Source organism: Tupaia chinensis, unplaced genomic scaffold (assembly GCF_000334495.1).
Source record: "Tupaia chinensis unplaced genomic scaffold, TupChi_1.0 Scaffold000076_1, whole genome shotgun sequence".
Lineage (NCBI taxonomy): Eukaryota > Metazoa > Chordata > Mammalia > Scandentia > Tupaiidae > Tupaia > Tupaia belangeri.
Window position 1 is genome coordinate 3,540,953 of NW_006159536.1, and position 21,798 is coordinate 3,562,750.

Genomic DNA, 21,798 nt, shown 5'->3' on the forward strand with positions numbered 1-21,798 from the left:
TTCTATCCCTCAGTCCATTATTCACACTGGGGGCACATTTGTGATCAAATAACTCACTTAAAAGCACTTCACTTGTACACAATGCCTTTGGAATAAAGGTGTGTGTGGTTGCCAGCCAACTCTATCTCCTACTCTGCTTTAGCCACCCAAGATTACATATTGTTTCCTGACTATATCCTTGAGCTTTCCTGTTCTAGGAAAGGCTTTAATAAGAAAGTTTCAAAAATTTGGGGAAAAACAGAATTAAAGTATGAATTTATTTTTTTTGCAAAATGTTTGAAATTGGTTTTCATAATATTCATTTTCCATGAACTATTTGAAGGCCTGTCATAGAACTATAAAATCCACTCCACCTGCCCAAGTCCTACCTTTCTCCCAAGATTTCTTTTAAATATCTTCTCTATGAAACCTTCACTGTTGTAACAGTAGAAGAGACTACTCATACTCACTGTATCTGCATGCCTTTTCTCTTCCAAAGCCTACAAATAAACACCATTTCTCCTCCTTTTTATCCCTAGACTAGCTCATACTATTGAAATATGAGCTGTCATTGTAAATGTCATTCTCCGTATCAGTGGTTAAAAGAGGGTGCACCTCTTCCACTGTCCCCTTCCTTTTTGAGCGCCATCCCAAAGTCAGGTGATGCAGTGCTAGAGGATGGCTCAGTCACCAATGGAAGGAGCCTAAGTCCCTTAATCACTGCATGGAGTACAGCCCTCTACAATATGATAAGAAATACACTTTATTTACTCAGTGACATTTTAGGTTTATATATTGTTTAATATTATGTAAAGTAATTCCTGTATAACATTTATCACACACAGCTTTTGCAATGAGCTATCTATCTACTTATTGATCTATAAAGCCCTCATCTATTTATCTATGTCTATTTCTCTTGCTAGACTGTAGATGACTTTCTCCTGTAGTCTTTTATTCATTAATTTATTTTTATTTTCATGAGAGAGAAATGGAGTAGAGGGGGAGAGAGTGTAGAGAAAGAAAGAGACAGAGATAGATATGTTGTGATCCTCTGCCACTGCCTCCCTCTTAGCTAGGAGAGTGGACACATTCTACCACATTGAGTTGGTCCAGGATTTGAACCTAGGCCTCTCACGTGGCACCAGCCTTGTCCCTACATCTTGCATCACAGTAGCTGGGCCATCTCCCTGCTCTCTTCTCTCTCCTTTTCTGAAGCTTCTTCACTGGTGACCTCAAGTTTTATTCCAATCACTAACTATGGTTTTTTTATTGCTTTACATGGACCACTATGTATTTTTTTTTTAAAGTGGTAAAAGTAAAGTATCTTATTTGTTGATTCCATATCTTTACATACATTTTAAAATAGTATATTCAGGGACCAGCAGTTAGCGTAAAGGCTATGTCGCTGGACTCCCACGTAGTCGACCATGGTTCGCGTCCCGGACCCGGTGGCTTAAAACTCACACTGGGTGCATGTGCGTGCGTGCCCAAGATCCCAAGAGGAGAATGGAGGAGAAGGGATTGCGGCATGGCCATTCCCCCTGGGGGGTGATTTCTCGCTTTCTGTCTCTCTGTCTCTCTCAGTCTGTCTGGCGAGCGCATGCGCACTGTAGCGAAAACCTCTCCAAAAAGAAAATAGTATATTCAGTTGCAATAAGCGATTTCTTTTTCCCCTCTTGACCTAAATGCTTCTGCTAAGCCCAAAACCAGCATGAAAGTCTGGAATTTTTAATCCTTGGATTTCACTGAGTGTAGAAGTACAGTTATGTTTTGTTGTTTTGTGAGTATTGAGGTTTTTTTGTTTTTTTTTTTTGTTTGTTTGTTTTGTTTACTTTTTATTTTCTTCATGTGGGAGAGTTGCACACACACAGGTACTCTTGACAGGGTCCTACCACACCACAATCTGTCCCCCAACCCTTCCAGTCAGCCAGGATCATGGGTATAGGTAGGTATGCCTGGCATGTTAGGAAAGGCTCGGGATCTGAACCGGGGGCTCCCATGTGGCTCCAGTATTATGCAGTGGTGCATTACTGCCCATGCCAATATAGCTGGACAACATAAGGTCTTCTAGATGGAATGAATGTTGACAATGTATGTCACTATTTCATTAATGGCTAGATGACCTTCCTTTTAGTTATCATACTCTGTCATCATCGTTGTTGTTGTTTTGTAGGCTCCATCCTACCAAGACCAGTTCAGAAAAGATGAATCTAAGAGATTGTGACTTTAGACGAGGTTTAAGGAAACTATGACTCTGGTCCAAAACCAGTGCGATGATACCTGGCTTTTAAATAAAGTTTTATTGGAACACAACATGCCCCTTTATTTATGTATCATTTATGGCTGATTTTGCACTGCAAAGGTAGAGCTGAGTTACAGCAGAGATTCTGTGGCATACAAAGTCTGAGATATTTACTATCCAGCTCTTAAAGGACAAAGTTTGTGTTTGCAGACCACTCAGTGTAGAAAATTCTCAAGGGCAATAATCGCACTGTTGAATTCACCTCTGCATTTCTGATAAGGAATTCTACACAATGGACACATCCAATAAGCACTACTCACATTGCGAAGTATGACTCAATCTCTGATCACTCCTCCCGAGGCAGCGCCTTACATGCTTTGGAGACAAGGAGCCATACTGGTTCTCAGATGGATGCATGTTAGGGATAATTAGCCTATTGTGCATATCCAGGGAATATGGATCCAGTAGGAAAGGACACTGAACTAGAATAGGTATTGAAGATGAATCAAGATGGCACATAATGTGCCCAATATTCCTTTGGATGTCACGGGTCTAATTAGGAATAAACCCTAAAGTTAAATGGTCACTGGACCACATATTGCTTGTGCATTAAATACCAATCCAATTATATAAAGGCTAGGGATGGAAGGCCCAAATCAGTGGATGAGGCTTGGCAGATCTGGAGGCAGTGAGTAGGCAGGATGCTCTGGAGCTGGCAGGGGTGTGGGAACAGAGAAACACACACACACACACACACACACACACACACACACACACACAAGAAGAGATGACAGCAAGAAAGGAGAGGTAATGACAAACTGGCAGCAAATTGTGCTTGGGTGATTATGAGGCTCCATGTGAGATCTGCCAGCGTGATGCCTCAGAAAATACTGTGTTGGTGCACTTCATTACCGTTCCAGTGCTTAACGGGATTTCATAGTGAACTCCAGGAACACAAGCTCTGTCCTTATTGCCATCTTGCAGCATCACACCTATTCCACTATGGGCACTGCTAGCAATTCTCCAACACAAATGTGAATTTTCTGTTGTTACAATTTCTACAACCATTACTTCTAAAAATGCCTTTTCTGTGTAGCAGCTTGAAAGAATCTTTTTTAAAAATAAAATAACTGGAGAACTGTGGGTGGTATATACTATTATTATAAAAATAGATGGAACACAGAATATAAACATTGGATTTTTAAATATACAAAGGGAAGGGAAAAGGGTAGGAAAAAAGGAGTGAATGTTTTGGCTGTAACAGGTCCTCTCCTCACTAGACATTACATTTTGTCAAGTTAATCTTGTTTTTCTAAATGAGGTCCTTAATGGTGGTGAGTCAACATTCAGGTTTCAAAAGTTTTAGAGGTCAGTTACTGCCATACATGGATCTGAGTCACAGGACCTCCTGAGGGTTCTCATAGTACAACATATTATGAATATTACAAAGAGACAATGATTGTGATATTCTTCTAAAGAGTCATGTTCATAAATTCTGCTATATTCTGTCCATAAATCAGTAGGCTCATCCAAAAAGTAAGAGAATTTCATCTAGTAGCCTCTGTCAATTAAAATTTAATGAGCATAATTCTCTGATGGGCCTTATCTATTACTGCTTTACAGATCCACAAGGAAATAGCAGCAATACTTTTTTTTAACTTAAAAGTTATGTGCAGTGTGGTTACTTCTTGAAAGAACAGGATTGTTTATGTTAACTTGAGAAAACAAGGTAGGGAGAGAGTGAAGCAGGAGCCTTGTAGATAGCTGATCTGCTTGGTGTTTTCATTGGTGTAATTGTCTTTCTACTTGGAACCAAATCTCAGGAGAAGAAACAACACCTGTCAGTGGTTGCCTGTGGCCATTTGTGCCCAAAAGACTATTTGTTTAGTGGAAATACAACGTCTGAACATTCTATTAAACTTCCAAAGTATGACTTTATTTTATTTTTAGTAATGTGCCTTGAGTAGATTTTATTATTAAATTTTTTTTCCTGAGCTTATCTTTACATTTTCACTCATTCTACAGTTTATTATTTTAGCCTTGGCTATTCTCTCCTCTAGAGACATTATCTCATCTACTTGAGTTTCTAACGTCCTCTAAGATTATGTGGTGTGAATATCACATCAGCATCAATATAGAATAGGTATTGAAGATGAATCAAGATGGCACATACTGTGCCCAATATTCCTTTGGATGTCACGGGTCTAATTAGGAATAAACCCTAAACTTAAATGGTCACTGGACCACATATTGCTTGTGCATTAAATACCAATCCAATTATATAAAGGCTAGATCTTTCCTTTTTTTTTTTCAAAGTTTATTCATTTCTTCTATCATTGAGGAAAAGAGAAAGACAGCAGCTCCAACAGGGTCTCAACTCTGTGATCCACTCAAAGCCTTAACCAGCCCCAGATTATGGGCGCACATCTGCCAGGCATCCCCAGGGAGGGGTACGTCCCTGGAGATAAAGTGGAGCCTTCCCATGGGGGTCAGTCTCACAGACATCCTGTTTTACTACTGTGCTACCATCTAGTCCAAACAGTTGGAATTTTTAATACAAATGTCACTGTGCATGATCATAACTTGGGCATAGTACAAAGAACTCGGCTGTATTATGTAGAAAACTTGCGGTTCTTTCCCCAAACTCTCTTGCTAGAAAACTAGTAGTTTCTTCAAGATCAGGAAAAAGAAACATACAAAACCATATTGAGTATTTTTTTTTTTTTGAGAGGTCTTTCCTATAGGGCTCGTGTGCTCGCCAGAAAGACAGAAAGAGACAGAGAGACAGAAAATGAGAAATCACCCCCCAGCAGGGATGGTCACGCCGCAATCCCTTCTCCTCCATTCTTCTCTCGGGATCCTTGGCATGCACGCATATGCACCCGGCATGAGTTCAAGCCACCGAATCCAGGACCCGAACCGCGGTCGACTATATGGGAGTCCAGCGATATAGCCATTACACTAACTGCTGGTCCCACCATATTGAGTATTTATCTGGATGCAAAGCAAAGTCAACTTTTAATGGGCATTCTTAGTATTAGGTGAAAGGACTTTAAAAGTTTTAAAGAACTGGGTCAGGGAGATAGTGTACTGGTTATATCACTAGATAGTTGACCATGGTTCGACTCCCAGGCCTGGTGGCTTAAAACTTATACTGGGCATGTATGCTTGCATGCATGTGTGTGTATCCCAGATTCTGAGAGGAGAATGGAGAAGGGACTGTGGCATAGCTATCCCCACTGGGAGTGGGGTGATTTCTCCCTCACACATACCCTATAGCAAAAATCTCTTTAAAAAAAGTTTCAAAGAACCAGTGTAAGCAAGGGCCCATGCTGTGGTTTAGGAGATGAACTTAAGTCAGAGAGACATGAATTGAATTCAAGCTCTGTATGTATCAAGTATTCAGTCTTGAGTAAATTGTTTACTCTTGCTGACCTTCTACTTCTTCATCTGTAAAATGAGGATAATAATATTACCCACTTCAAGTGTGCATGTAAATTGCTTAACACAGTATCTAACAGACAGTAAACACTTAATAAATGGTAACAGCTGCTGCTACTACTCTGCTGAAATGGAGGAATTCAGAAGGAAAAGCAACATGACATTCTGAAGATTCAATTTAATTCCAGTGCAATTTCAGATTTACAAATCCATTCTGATGGAGTAATCTCAGAGTCTGGAATTTATTTTCGTGTAGCTAAATTTTGGAGACATTTTAAGTATCCAAAATGAAAGAGATTGATTACATAATATACAGTATCTCGTTCAATAGAATACTATACAACCGCAGACTGTGATGCTGTAGGAGATTCAATGACACATTAAGATGCTCACATGGTACTATAAGAAAGTGATTTCAAAGGCCAGCAGGTGGTATAGTGGTTAAAGTGCTCAACTCCCACATGACCGACTATGGTTCAAGTCCCAAACCTGATGGCTTGAAAATCATACCGGGCACATGTGCATGCTTGCTCAAAATCCCAGGAGGAGAATGGAAGAGGAGATGGGATTACAACATGACCATCCCCTTCTGAAGGGGTCATTTCTCACTTTCCCTCTCACTGTCTCTGTCTCTTTCCTCTCTGGTGAGCCCACATGCTCTATAGATAAAATCTTAAAAAAAAAAAAAAAGAAAAAAATGAAAGAAAGAAATTCCATAAACATTATAAACATTTCATTCCATGTACACATATATATGTGAAAAGTACTTGAAAGATATACACAAAAATTCCATTGATTGTTGATAGCTAGAAGTATGAGTAATATTAAATTTTCCTTTTATCACTTTTTTCTAAATTTTGTCCAATACATATATACTGACTTTACAATATAAATAATGAAAGTTACTAAAGAAAAAAGATACAGCATGATAGACAAAAATGTTCTTGGTGACCTAAAATATAATTTTTGAAAAACAAAAAACTCAGGTTTTTAAATCTGAAGTACTACTAGACATGCGATAGGTACCAGACAATAAGGGGAAGACAGTGGAGCAAGACAACAGGAAGAACATTTTAATAGCCACATAATGTGCTTAGGTTTTGGTATTTACCTATCTTCCACACCCATCTTAGAATGAAGCATAAGGGGGACCAGCGGGAAGCATAATGGTTACATTGCTGGACTCCCACATAGGCGACTGTGGTTCAAGTCCTGGACCCAGCAAATTAAAACTCACGCCAGGCATCTGTGCACACATGCCCAAGATTCTGAGGGGAGAATGGAGGAGAAGGGATTGTGGCACGGCCATCCCCTTGGGAAGTTATTTCTCACTTTCTATCTCTCTGTCTCTCTCAGTCTCTCTGGCAAGTGCACAGACTCTACAGCAAGAACCTCTTTCTTAAAAAAACAACGGTTAAGAATGAAGCATAAGGGACCAGCAGAAGCAGATGATGTAATGGTTACATCGCTGGACTCCCATGTGGCCAGCTGTGGTTTGAATCCTGGGTGTGGAGGCTTGAAACTCACTCTGGGCATGTGTGTGTGCCCAAAATCCTGAGAAGAGAATGGATTGTGGCATGGCGAACTCCCCTGTGGGTTGATTTCTCGCTTTCTATCTCTTTGTCTCTCTGATAAGTGCATGTACCCTTAGCAAAAATCTCTACAAAAGAAAAAATAAAAGAAGAATAAATGTTTGAATCATGTTACAAATATTTTATGGTTTAATAAAAGTCCATTCATTTTTTAAGCTTTAGTACTTATACCTGGTAACTTCCAATATTAAAAGATCATGAAAAAAATTAACAGTTTGCTTTCTTTGATTCTTCAGTCATGATTTGTTTTATACATAACCCTCTATGTTTGGGGCAGCAAGCACAGAAACTGTCACTTCAGCTGGAGGCTCTGCCAGGAATCTGATTCACAAGTTCTGAGTCAGCTCTTCCACCATTTCTCGGTGCTCATGACTCTGAGCAGCAAAATCTCCACTTAGTCTAATTAACTCCCTCCCCCTGCCCTTTTTTTTAACCTAATAAAAAGGCACTTTTGAGTTTTCTTACTCCATTTGCAATAGATAAAAATAGAGAGATTCTTACCTTTCTGTTTATCTTGCGGACTGTAAGTGCCAAAGAGAGGCAGGGTACTATTATCATTTCGCTTGGAGGCAGTTACAGCGTTTTGACAGTTCTCAAAGCTTGGCTTGGAAAATGCCCCACACTCTACAGGTTCCTAAGAGACGAACATAAAAATTACATTTGCTTTCATTAATGTGTTCTAAGCTGGACGACTGAAGGAAAGAGAAAGAATGATGAATTCTCAAAATCTTTCAAGAATCTACTCCATGTAAGTCTTCAACTATGGAAAATCAAAATGGCCCCATCAATTCAAACATCTAAGAATATGAAAAAAAAAGAAAAAACTGACAATGTGGTGCTAAGGATTAGAAGTGCTGATAGCCAACACGAGGAAGATTAACTTTGTTATCCTTCCCCCCATTTACGACTGGCTTCTTTCAAATTTCCTTCCATCTGGGAGTACAGCTTGTGGCAATGTCAACACAAGCGTGCAGTTCATGCCAAGGGTGTTTCTCTGCCAACCAGCTGGGTCCTCTCTCTCTCCCTCTCCACAACTAAGTACATATGCTCTAGGACAAGACAGAGCCCAAGCAGGTTTGCCACTGCAAGGCCATGAATGTGTCCATTGCAGACACAAGGTCTTTGGCCAGGAGCTAAAACAAACCACTGTGACAATGCCAGCCAGTGGTTCTTCTGAGATGCTGTTTCTTTTTTCCATATTACCTCTACTTATTTTGACAGTCTGTAAACAAAATTGACAGTTTTCTTAAAACTACTGTATCCAGAATAACACCCCTACAAGCCATTTCTCACAGGTGCTGAAGAAATAATAGGAGGGGGCCAGGATAAAGAATTCTAGCTACATTTTCAAGAGGATTAAGGCACAGAGACTGGGTTTAGTCTCTGTCTGCCTCCCTAACAGATTTCAAGGAATAAATAATTTGGAAGTCATTTTGTGGCTGTTCCCTTGACCATGTGAGAAAGGAACATGTCACAAACAGAGACACAGATCTGATCCCCATGGCTCTTTCCTTCAGAGAAAAGCATATGGCTCCAGCAATGCATTTGACTTATATTTTCCACTTTAGTTACAAAAATGTTAGTATCTAGCTAACTAAACAAAATATTTAAAATAGTAAATCCACACATTCTTAACAATTAACAAGTTTTTAGCAGCTAAAGATCCTTCAACTTTCGGTCAAGGTTTATACCTATAACATTTTTCCAATACCCAAGACATCACCCTGAGCGTCTGGACTGCCAGTTAAGCTGAGCCTGCTACAGGAGGCAAGCTATTCCTAAATTAAAGCTGAGGCCTAGCAGGCAGGAAAGGCAGCACCTGCCTTACACAGTCTTCTGCTTTGATTTAACCATAACAACAAGAACTGAACATTTTTTTGTCCTGCTTTCCAAGCTCTTTGATAAATGACACAATCGATATCCCAACAACTGATCAGTAACCAGCCTAATTAAAGTATTCAGCCTGTAAAATAGAGCTGTCATGGAGCCCTCCATTAGTGTCCCAGCCAATAAAAAATATAATGGATTCTTAAACATATTCTGCTTCTACTAAGATGAGCTGGCGGCAGGGAGGGAAATGTTTTGGGGAAGAGAAAAACAAAACCAGGTCATAACCCATTTTTTAATACTAAGTCTCTAGGCTCAAATAGAATTACAATTGAACCTCAAGCTCATCCTTTGAAAAAGATGTTTCTGTTTAAAAAGGTTTTGATTCAATCAAGGGCTCATTATGTATTCTTCATGAGGTCCTCATCAAAACTGTTTACGTATCTTGTACATCTGGGTAATGTGGGAAAAAAACCCAGCAACTGTATATTTTGACTTTTCTAAAGGAGCTCTTTCAATTTTAAAAATATCAATATAGTGTTCAATCAACCATTTTAGTATTCTTGCCAAATCTAACTAATTGATTTGCCTGGAAGTATGAGCAGGACTGAGACCTTTTTCTAGGTTATAGATGATTTTTTATTATACCAAAGGGTGATTTCTGTTCTGCAGGAAAATACACCAAAAACATGAGAATATAGCATATGCTTTGACACAGTAAAACACAGATTTGGGAGATCAAAAAGCTGCATTTTTTTTCAGTTTAATAAAGATAAGCTGTACATTAGGCTGCTGTCTTTATAAGAAATAATGCTCTTTAATCTTTGCGGGTACCACAGAGATTCTCAATAGCTGAGAGTCAAGTGCCTGCTCATTCCCCATGGAAAGCATGTAAATATTAGGGAAACTAAAAATGGATCTGTTAAAATGTCCTCATAAAAATTGCTTTTTGCCCCAGATCTTATTCCTGATTGATTCCCTGGTGAAATATATTAACAATATACTTCTGAGGATGGGCCATGAACTGAAAGTTTAGTACTTCCTTCTGATGGAACAATGTCAAGTCACCCCAGAGTTAAAATACACAACACCAAATTATTAGCATCCATGCACATTTCAGAAAAAGATATGGAATTAGGGAAGATGATAAGTGGGGGCATGACTAACTCTTGTAGGCTTATATTCATTTCTTGTTTTTGTTTTTGTTTTTTTTTGCTATAGGGCACATGTGCTCCCCAGAAAGACAGAGAGAGACAGAGGCTAAAACAAACCACTGTGACAATGCCAGCCAGTGGTTCTTCTGAGATGCTGTTTCTTTTTTCCATATTACCTCTACTTATTTTGACAGTCTGTAAACAAAATTGACAGTTTTCTTAAAACTACTGTATCCAGAATAACACCCCTACAAGCCATTTCTCACAGGTGCTGAAGAAATAATAGGAGGGGGCCAGGATAAAGAATTCTAGCTACATTTTCAAGAGGATTAAGGCACAGAGACTGGGTTTAGTCTCTGTCTGCCTCCCTAACAGATTTCAAGGAATAAATAATTTGGAAGTCATTTTGTGGCTGTTCCCTTGACCATGTGAGAAAGGAACATGTCACAAACAGAGACACAGATCTGATCCCCATGGCTCTTTCCTTCAGAGAAAAGCATATGGCTCCAGCAATGCATTTGACTTATATTTTCCACTTTAGTTACAAAAATGTTAGTATCTAGCTAACTAAACAAAATATTTAAAATAGTAAATCCACACATTCTTAACAATTAACAAGTTTTTAGCAGCTAAAGATCCTTCAACTTTCGGTCAAGGTTTATACCTATAACATTTTTCCAATACCCAAGACATCACCCTGAGCGTCTGGACTGCCAGTTAAGCTGAGCCTGCTACAGGAGGCAAGCTATTCCTAAATTAAAGCTGAGGCCTAGCAGGCAGGAAAGGCAGCACCTGCCTTACACAGTCTTCTGCTTTGATTTAACCATAACAACAAGAACTGAACATTTTTTTGTCCTGCTTTCCAAGCTCTTTGATAAATGACACAATACATATCCAAACAACTGATCAGTAACCAGCCTAATTAAAGTATTCAGCCTGTAAAATAGAGCTGTCATGGAGCCCTCCATTAGTGTCCCAGCCAATAAAAAATATAATGGATTCTTAAACATATTCTGCTTCTACTAAGATGAGCTGGCGGCAGGGAGGGAAATGTTTTGGGGAAGAGAAAAACAAAACCAGGTCATAACCCATTTTTTAATACTAAGTCTCTAGGCTCAAATAGAATTACAATTGAACCTCAAGCTCATCCTTTGAAAAAGATGTTTCTGTTTAAAAAGGTTTTGATTCAATCAAGGGCTCATTATGTATTCTTCATGAGGTCCTCATCAAAACTGTTTACGTATCTTGTACATCTGGGTAATGTGGGAAAAAAACCCAGCAACTGTATATTTTGACTTTTCTAAAGGAGCTCTTTCAATTTTAAAAATATCAATATAGTGTTCAATCAACCATTTTAGTATTCTTGCCAAATCTAACTAATTGATTTGCCTGGAAGTATGAGCAGGACTGAGACCTTTTTCTAGGTTATAGATGATTTTTTATTATACCAAAGGGTGATTTCTGTTCTGCAGGAAAATACACCAAAAACATGAGAATATAGCATATGCTTTGACACAGTAAAACACAGATTTGGGAGATCAAAAAGCTGCATTTTTTTTCAGTTTAATAAAGATAAGCTGTACATTAGGCTGCTGTCTTTATAAGAAATAATGCTCTTTAATCTTTGCGGGTACCACAGAGATTCTCAATAGCTGAGAGTCAAGTGCCTGCTCATTCCCCATGGAAAGCATGTAAATATTAGGGAAACTAAAAATGGATCTGTTAAAATGTCCTCATAAAAATTGCTTTTTGCCCCAGATCTTATTCCTGATTGATTCCCTGGTGAAATATATTAACAATATACTTCTGAGGATGGGCCATGAACTGAAAGTTTAGTACTTCCTTCTGATGGAACAATGTCAAGTCACCCCAGAGTTAAAATACACAACACCAAATTATTAGCATCCATGCACATTTCAGAAAAAGATATGGAATTAGGGAAGATGATAAGTGGGGGCATGACTAACTCTTGTAGGCTTATATTCATTTCTTGTTTTTGTTTTTGTTTTTTTTTTTGCTATAGGGCACATGTGCTCCCCAGAAAGACAGAGAGAGACAGAGATACAGAAAGTGAGAAATCATCCCCTAGGGGGGATGGCCTCACCATGATCCATTCTCCTCTCAGGATCTTGGGCACACACACACACATGCTCCCAGTGTGAGTTTAATCCACTGGGTCCGGGACTCGAACCGCACTTGACTACATGAGAGTCCAGTGATGTAGCCATTACACTACCTGCTGGTCTCTCCCTCTCTCTTTTTTTTTTTTTTTCCCAAGTCTGCATAGGTATGGTATACTAGGGTATACCATTAGTTGGGTGTCTTTGTCAAAGAAATCTTGACAGAGATCTAATACATTGGGCAGATACACAGAAGGGATGACTTGGAACCACAGGCCATTATTCCAGCTCTTTCCAAGGAACATTCCATGAATAAGAGGGCTCCAGAGTAAGCATGAAATGAAACCAGAAAGATCCAATTCTCTCATGGTAAGAAGCAGTAGATAAGGGTATTATAATTATGTACATTAAGTAAAGTTCATTAAATATTCATGGAAGACACTGTCATTTAAGCAGACGCAAATGTTGAAAATGAGTTCGTTCATTATATATAGTCTCCAGTAATTGGCCAATTTACATTTATTTAACATCGACAAGGTTATATACAGAAGAATAGAAAAGGTACAGTTACTGCTTTCCAATGGCTGATAATATAACGAAGTTAGACTTCATCACTTTACTACTCAAGTTTACCCTTTTAGGTAAAGTAGATATCAGATGCAGTTTTTTCATTCATTCAACAATTTTATTAAGTATCTACTATACTGAGAAATGAGGATACATTAAAGGATAAAACAGACCATGGCACCTATCATCTACAAGTATTATACACCCAACTATTATATAAAAAAAATATAGTCAGAATATGGTAAATCAAGGACTTTAACTCCAACAATCTAAAACTCAAGAGCCTGAGCTTTTAATTACAATGATTCCTGCCACCATCTACTTTTGTTTAATTTGTTAATTTTTGTATTTTTAAGTTGAGCTTATTATTAATTAATTTTTGTAGAGGTTTTTGCCTTAGGGTACATGTGCTCACCGGAGAGAGAGAGAGAGACAGAAACAGCAGGAGGGAAAGTGAGATATCACCCACTGAAGGGGGATGGCCACAGTGTAATTTCCTTCTCCTCCATTCTCTTCTGGGGATTTTGGGCATATACGTATATGCACCTGGCGTGATTTTCAAGCCACTGGGTCTAGGACTCCAACTGCTGTGGGCCATGTGTGAGTCCATCAACATAACCATATGGCATCTGCTGGTCCCAGAGCTTATTATTATTATAACTCATGGTTTAGGGACAAGCAGGTGACATGATGTTTAAGGTGCTGGACTTGGCCAAGTGTGGTTCAAGTTCTGGATCTGGAAGCTTGAAAATCATGCCAGGCACATATGCATGCATGTCTAATATTCCAAGAGAATGGAGGAAAAAGGATTGCCATGTGGTCATCTCTCCTGGGGAGTGATTTGTCATTCTTACTTTCTCTGTCTCTCTGGCAAGTACATATGCCCTATGACAAAAAACTTTAAAAAAAAGTTGTATTTTAAATATTATTTTTAATAGCATACTATTTTTTCCCATTTCTTTTCTTTTGATTTGCTATAGGCTGCACTTACCAGAAAGAGACAGAGAGAGAGAAAGTGAGAAAGTACCCCCTGGGGGCATGGCCACACCACAATCATTTCTCTTCCATTCTACTTTCAAGATTTTGGGTATGTGCATACACATGCCAGTGTGTTTTTTTCAAGGCATTGGGTCCAGGACTTGAACCTCTGTCAGTCATGTGGTAACCAGCCATCAGGTGTTTTCTTTTTTTTTTTTTTCTATATTGTGCATGCACTCACCAGACAGACAGAGACAGAGAGACAGAAAGCGATAAATCACTCCCCAGGGAGAATGGCCACACCGCAACCCCTTCTCCTCCATTTTCCTCTCAGGATCCTGGGCATGCGCACACATGAGCCCGGCGTGAGTTTAAGCCACTGGGTCCGAGATGTGAACCGCTGTTGACCATGTGGGAGTCCAGCGACACAGCCATTACGCTAACTGTTGGTCCCTTAACCAGCCATCTTAATCACCATGCCACATGCTGGCCCCAATAGTATTCTATTTTTACTTTGCATGTAATTATAATATACAAATAGAATTTGGGAGACCAGCAGTTAGCGTAATGGCTATGTCGCTAGACTCCCACGTAGATGACTGCGGTTCGAATCCCGGACCCGGTGGCTTAAACTCACGCCGGGCATGTGTGCGTGTGTGCCCAAGGTCCTGAGAGGAGAATGGAGGAGTTGCGGCGTGACCATCTTCCCTGGGGGGGGATTTCTCGCTTTCTATCTCTCTCTCTCTCTCTGTCTGGTGAGCGCACATGCCCTGTAGCAAAAACCTCTCCAAAAAAAAAAGAAATAAAATTATAATATACAAATATAATTTGGCTTTAGATAATATCCTGACATGAGAACATGTTATTGATTTGCCAATATGCTTATTAGCTTTTTTATTTTAGAGAGATTTTTGTCATAGACACATGTGCTCGCCAGAGAGATAGGGAGAGACAGAAAGACAGAAAGCAAGAAATCACCTCCCCAGGAAGAATGGCCACACCACAATCCATTCTCCTTCATTATCCTTTTGGGATTTGGGGCATGCACACCCAGTGTGCATTTAAGCCCCTGGGTCCAGGACTCCAACCATGGTCGACTACATGGGAGTCCAGCAACGTAACCATTATGCCATCTGCTAGCCCCATAGTTTTAAAAACTATGAATCATGGGCCAGCAGGTGGCATATTTGGTTAAGGTACCAGATCTCATACGGTTTACTCTGTAGTTCCCCCAGACCCAGTGGCTTGGGGAACATGCTAACGGCGTGTGTGCATACCCAGAATTTCCTGAAGGAAAATGGAGGAAAAGGGATTGTACATGGTATCCCCCGGGGGGGGGGGGGTTTTTCCATTTCCCCTCTCTCTCTGTCTCTATCCAGCAAGTACACATGCCCTATGGCAAAAGTTTAAAAAAAAAAAAAAAACTATTATTCTTTTCTTCTTATGTGTTCCTAAAATCATTTTTAGTAGCACTTGACAATTATTTTTCATATATAAGGGAAATTAATATGTTAAAAACATTTATTATTAGTATGGAAATGAAATGTTTAGAAATATTAGCACTCGAGAATATTATATGCTTATACTTCATGTATAAGTGAATATATTCCTGACATTTTGAGAAAACAAAATAAAACTTGAAGAGACACAGCCACAATAGCGTGGGCAATAGGGCCCTGCTGTGCAATACTGGGGCCACGTGAGAAAGCCTGGAATTTAGAATCTAGGTCAATCAAACACATCGGATGGATCTGTGATCCTGAATGGCTAGAAGGCGAGGGGGAGAACCAAGCTGTGACAAGACCCTGCCCACTCCCCAATAATAAACACACTTAAAAAGATCCCAAAAGAAATCCTCATAAAAGATTTTTTAAAATTAGACTTTTACTTATTGGATAATATGAAGCAAGGAGCTTGCTAAAGAGATCACATTTTAAATTAGTTAAGTCTCAGGTATAGATAATCTATTTGCAGGTTATGTGGGAGAGCAGAGAGAGGGAGTGGCATTCTAATAATTTTATATTACATGCTGTGTACATCTTAGTCAGAACGTTCTAAGCTCTGAACATTGCTACTACATTAACTAAAAAGGATATAAGGACATCTATAAATAAGTCCAGAACTCTAGGAATTTCTGGGAAAAAAAAACACAAAAAACCAGAAAATACGGACTGGTTACATCTGATGAATTATTTTCTTTTTACACACATTCTTACACCTTCTAGTTACAGCTGCAATATACAACCACCTGTTCCCCACATCAACCCATTAGAAACCATCTGAACTATATTTTCTCAACTGCAGAATGAATATAAGCCTAACTACCATATTAGTAAAGGCAGTTTGCATATTCTGGTGGCCATTTGGGCAGTTTGTTGAAGAAAACTGAGATTTGCATCACCTCTGTTGGTCTCTCTGGCCTCCTCAGAATCACCAACTGGATCATCCCTCGTATGTTTCCTTCCATGGACATTGACCGTCTAAGTGTTTCCATAGCTTCGTGGTTGGACTTTCCCAAAAGAGACTCCCCATTAACTGCAATCAGCTGGTCATTCACTCGCAGACGGCCGTCCTAAGGCAGAGGAAAAAGAGAAGAGTATTAAACAGAGAAAAACACAGTGATGACATGCAGCTATTCCACAGGAAAGTTCCAGATTAAAAATGAAAAATGAAAGAATGCCTCTTACAGAGGTCTTTGTGAAGCTTGCTAACCTAGCCTGCCCTGACCAGGACCAAGCTGCTGACTCAAGAAAGAGGGATTGCAAACAAAAAGAGGTGGTAGCCACATCTGAAAGGAGAGTTTACATTTTCAGGCACAGAGAAGCATCATGCTTAAATGCTGTGTCCTTGAAAATAGTACTATGTCTCCCAGAATTCATTGCTAGCTCCACTGAATAGTGCTATAAAAATCCTCATACAACTTTAACACACTACAAAATTGCTAGTCTGCTAGTCTGAAAAAAAAAAAAAATCCCACAAAGGTGTGTAGTGAAGGGCCAATCTACCCCGACATCTTTAGTGGAAAATCTTGAAAAGGGAACTGTTAAGCTTTATTCAGGGAGGCTCTGACCACTGAGTACTTTTACTCAGCGTCTTCAGGAAGGTGAAATACCCAAAGAACAAGGAACATCAGCACATGGCTAGGTAGCCCAGACGTCAGTCTCGATCACTTTTAAGGCACTAAGAGGTATCTTCAGCCAGATCCTTTTTTTTTAAAGAGAGATATTTTTGCTATAGGGCATCTGTGCTCACTGGAGAGACAGAGAGAGGTTTTTGCTATAGGGCGCTTGCGCCCACCAGAAAGACAGAGAGACGGAAAGTGAGAAACACCCCCCAGGGGGGATGGCCACACCGCAATCCCTTCTCCTCCATTCTCCTTTTGGGATCTTGGGCACACACGCACACGCTCCCAGCATGAGTTTAAATCACCGGGTCCAGGACTTGAACTGCGGCCGGCTACATGGTAGTTCAGCCACATAGCCATTACACTAACTGCTGGTCACTAGGGAGACAGAGAGAGACAGAGAAACAGAAAGCAAGAAATCACCCCCTTACGAAGATGGCCATGCCACAATCCCTTCTTCTCCAGTCTCCTCTCAGGGTTTTGGGCATGTATGCACATGCACCCAACATGAGTTTCAAGCCACCGGGTCCAGGATTTGAACCACAGTCAATCACTTCTGAGTCTAGAGGTGTAGCCATATTACATCATCTGCTGGTTCCCAGCCAGAATTCCTCTTAAGCTGGGGTGAAGAGCAGTACCTGATAAACTGGGATGCCAATTCTACCTATGAACAAAGTCGAGGGGCCTTCAGGACCTTTGCCCAACAGGCTGCCTGAGAGAAAAGGTGTCTACAATGCTGGTAGTTAAGTTTGGAGAAATATCCTATACCTGCATTACACTTAGGTAAAACGTTCTTGCTACGAGGCACAGATGCAATTAGAAATGTTGTTACGTTACTACTGCTGTTCTTAATAAATTTAACACCATCACAGAAGGATGAAAACAATTTACCTTTCCAAGGAATTTTTCCATATATTATGTTTAGTGATTCTCACAGAACCCAGAAGGTGAGTAGATTCATATTTTTCATAAACATTTTACAAAAAAGGAAACTGAGGCAGAGAAGTGATACAATGTGTTCCAGCTCAGAAAAGCAAGTCAAAGTCAAGGTTCCATGAATCTTGGGTGTTTAGTCTTTCTACTACAATTCCCTTTGTTACTTGTCTCTAGACTATATTTGTGCAATGCTAAAACAGAAAGGAACATACGAAAGATTTTTTTGGTAGTGAGAAATATCTGGGGTCTATGTTCAAAAGAACAGAGTGAAATGCAAAAGAAAAGAACTTCTCTAAGAAATGAGAAAAACAGACATATACAATGAACAATAGAAACCAACCACACCACCTTGGGGAGAAATCCTGTGGACAGGTTGATAACTTGGACTAAAGCAGTCAGATGGTCAGAGGAAGTCCCTGTGCTCACAGTGGGGAAAAGGAAAGAACAGCGCAAGCTGCTCCAGAGAGCAAATGCCCTGGTGGACGTGCACTGTACATGCACCTGCTGATGAGGTGTAGGCCACGCAGGATCAGGAAGGCCACCATAGCAGTACTCACCCACTTGAGGAAGAGACTGCTCTGGAAAGGCACTGGGTCAATAGGGATGTGTGAAATCAGGGATAAAAATGGGCTCAGTGGACTGCCTCCACAGAGCTTAATGCCCCTTCCTTTCCTCTTGGGTTCCCACGTCGCATAATCTTTACCCTAATTTGGAGCAAGCCTGGAAATGAAATTTACAGGAGAGTCTAAGGAAGAAAGAAATCTCTTGGTTTTTGTTATCCAATTTCGAGTGAGGCACATAGAAGACTAAGATTAATGCTGTATGAAATGGGATACTACAAAGATATTCTTTTTTTTTTTGGGAGAGGTTTTTGCTATAGGGCGCGTGCGCTCGCCAGACAGACAGAGAGAGACAGAGAGACAGAAAGCAGGAAATCACCCCCCAGGGCGGATGGCCATGCCGCAATCCCTTCTCCTCCATTCTCCTCTTGGGATCCTGGACACGCACGCACACGCGCCCGGCGTGAGTTTAAGCCACCGGGTCCGGGACTCGAACCGCGGTCGACTACATGGGAGTCCAGCGACATAGCCATTACGCTAACTGCTGGTCCCTACAAAGATATTCTTAAGGATCTAGTCATGAGAAGTGAGACACTACGGTAAAATTAGTGTGTTCTATTTTCTCATACAATAGAAGCAGGACAGTTGAGATGAATTTTGTCACTAAAACCCTTTACTGGGTGAGTAGAGACTGAAGTATGTGTTTTTACAGAGGAGAAGGAAGCAGAAGAGTTGGATCAAGATGGTGGTGCTGTTAACTGGAAATGAGATCTAGTATTTAAATTTATAGCTTTGTAGCACTTAGCCTTGGCAGGAGACATCATTGCTATGTCTATGAAAAGGGAAAAAAAAAAAAAAGAATGAGATTTTACGGGTACCTCGAGATGGAGGGAATGAAATCTGAGCAAGATCCCACCTGGTACCGCCCTCGAACCTCTGCCCTCAGAACCTTCTCTCATCACAGAAGGATGAAAACAATTTACCTTTCCAAGGAATTTTTCCATATATTATGTTTAGTGATTCTCACAGAACCCAGAAGGTGAGTAGATTCATATTTTTCATAAACATTTTACAAAAAAGGAAACTGAGGCAGAGAAGTGATACAATGTGTTCCAGCTCAGAAAAGCAAGTCAAAGTCAAGGTTCCATGAATCTTGGGTGTTTAGTCTTTCTACTACAATTCCCTTTGTTACTTGTCTCTAGACTATATTTGTGCAATGCTAAAACAGAAAGGAACATACGAAAGATTTTTTTGGTAGTGAGAAATATCTGGGGTCTATGTTCAAAAGAACAGAGTGAAATGCAAAAGAAAAGAACTTCTCTAAGAAATGAGAAAAACAGACATATACAATGAACAATAGAAACCAACCACACCACCTTGGGGAGAAATCCTGTGGACAGGTTGATAACTTGGACTAAAGCAGTCAGATGGTCAGAGGAAGTCCCTGTGCTCACAGTGGGGAAAAGGAAAGAACAGCGCAAGCTGCTCCAGAGAGCAAATGCCCTGGTGGACGTGCACTGTACATGCACCTGCTGATGAGGTGTAGGCCACGCAGGATCAGGAAGGCCACCATAGCAGTACTCACCCACTTGAGGAAGAGACTGCTCTGGAAAGGCACTGGGTCAATAGGGATGTGTGAAATCAGGGATAAAAATGGGCTCAGTGGACTGCCTCCACAGAGCTTAATGCCCCTTCCTTTCCTCTTGGGTTCCCACGTCGCATAATCTTTACCCTAATTTGGAGCAAGCCTGGAAATGAAATTTACAGGAGAGTCTAAGGAAGAAAGAAATCTCTTGGTTTTTGTTATCCAATTTCGAGTGAGGCACATAGAAGACTAAGATTAATGCTGTATGAAATGGGATACTACAAAGTTTTTTTTTTTGGAGAGGTTTTTGCTATAGGGCGCGTGCGCTCGCCAGACAGACAGAGAGAGACAGAGAGACAGAAAGCAGGAAATCACCCCCCAGGGCGGATGGCCATGCCGCAATCCCTTCTCCTCCATTCTCCTCTTGGGATCCTGGACACGCACGCACACGCGCCCGGCGTGAGTTTAAGCCACCGGGTCCGGGACTCGAACCGCGGTCGACTACATGGGAGTCCAGCGACATAGCCATTACGCTAACTGCTGGTCCCTACAAAGATATTCTTAAGGATCTAGTCATGAGAAGTGAGACACTACGGTAAAATTAGTGTGTTCTATTTTCTCATACAATAGAAGCAGGACAGTTGAGATGAATTTTGTCACTAAAACCCTTTACTGGGTGAGTAGAGACTGAAGTATGTGTTTTTACAGAGGAGAAGGAAGCAGAAGAGTTGGATCAAGATGGTGGTGCTGTTAACTGGAAATGAGATCTAGTATTTAAATTTATAGCTTTGTAGCACTTAGCCTTGGCAGGAGACATCATTGCTATGACAGGGGAAAAAAAAAAAAAAGAATGAGATTTTACGGGTACCTCGAGATGGAGGGAATGAAATCTGAGCAAGATCCCACCTGGTACCGCCCTCGAACCTCTGCCCTCAGAACCTTCTCTGTGAAGTGTAGGGCAAGGGCAAGGTCAAGGTGACGAGGTGGGTGAGAGAGAATAGAACATTTTGTAAAATCTTTATCAACACTATTAAGCACACACTTTTATTTCACCTCCACGCTAAGTCTGCAGAATTACACTGCAGTACAACACGTTTACTGTAACCAAGCCCCAAACAAAAAGACAGGTCAGGTCAGCCCAGGGCAGCTGGAATTTTTTTTCAAAGACATTCACATTCATCATAAAGTGTCACCAGAGAGTTGTGGGCATGATAAAAATCCACACACTTATTTTCAGGCCTGCCTGGTCTGTTCATATTGCTGTAAGCTTTTTCTTTGCAAGATAAATGATGGGTAATTTCATTAATGGTGATGCCAGTAAGCACCATGTTGTCCTAACATTTAGAATATAATCATAGAATTTAGAGCTGGGAGGGTCCTTAGAGGTCATCTTGTCCAACCTCCTCTGTTTACAGATGAATAATGTGACACTCAAAGAGGATAAGAAAACCATTTATCGAACACCTTTTAAGAAAAAGCACTTCCACATATATTAGGGCTTGCTCAGCTAGTTAGGGTCAGAGTTGCAATGGAAGAGCTGAAGTCCCAAATTCTACAGCATCCTCTATTCACTAATCCATTCTGTCTTCTACATAGATGACAATGACTAGTCCCACAAGGGGAAATGCTTCAAGAAAAAAAGATGTTCAAAACCAGAGGGACAATAATCTATCAAATGTCTCCTGAAAGAGAA

General features: G+C 40.3%; 1 protein-coding gene across 1 annotated transcript in view; it reads right to left on the bottom strand.

Annotated features, from left to right (window-relative positions):
• Window positions 1-21,798, bottom strand: part of PARD3B (par-3 family cell polarity regulator beta) — a 1,250,195-nt gene that overhangs the window by 498,766 nt on the left and 729,631 nt on the right. Inside the window, exons 12-13 of the mRNA XM_006142461.3 lie at window positions 16,302-16,472; window positions 7,756-7,888 (exon numbers count right to left, since the gene is read on the bottom strand). Coding sequence (XP_006142523.1) covers window positions 7,756-7,888; window positions 16,302-16,472 — 304 coding nt within the window. The remainder of the gene's footprint in view (window positions 1-7,755; window positions 7,889-16,301; window positions 16,473-21,798) is intronic.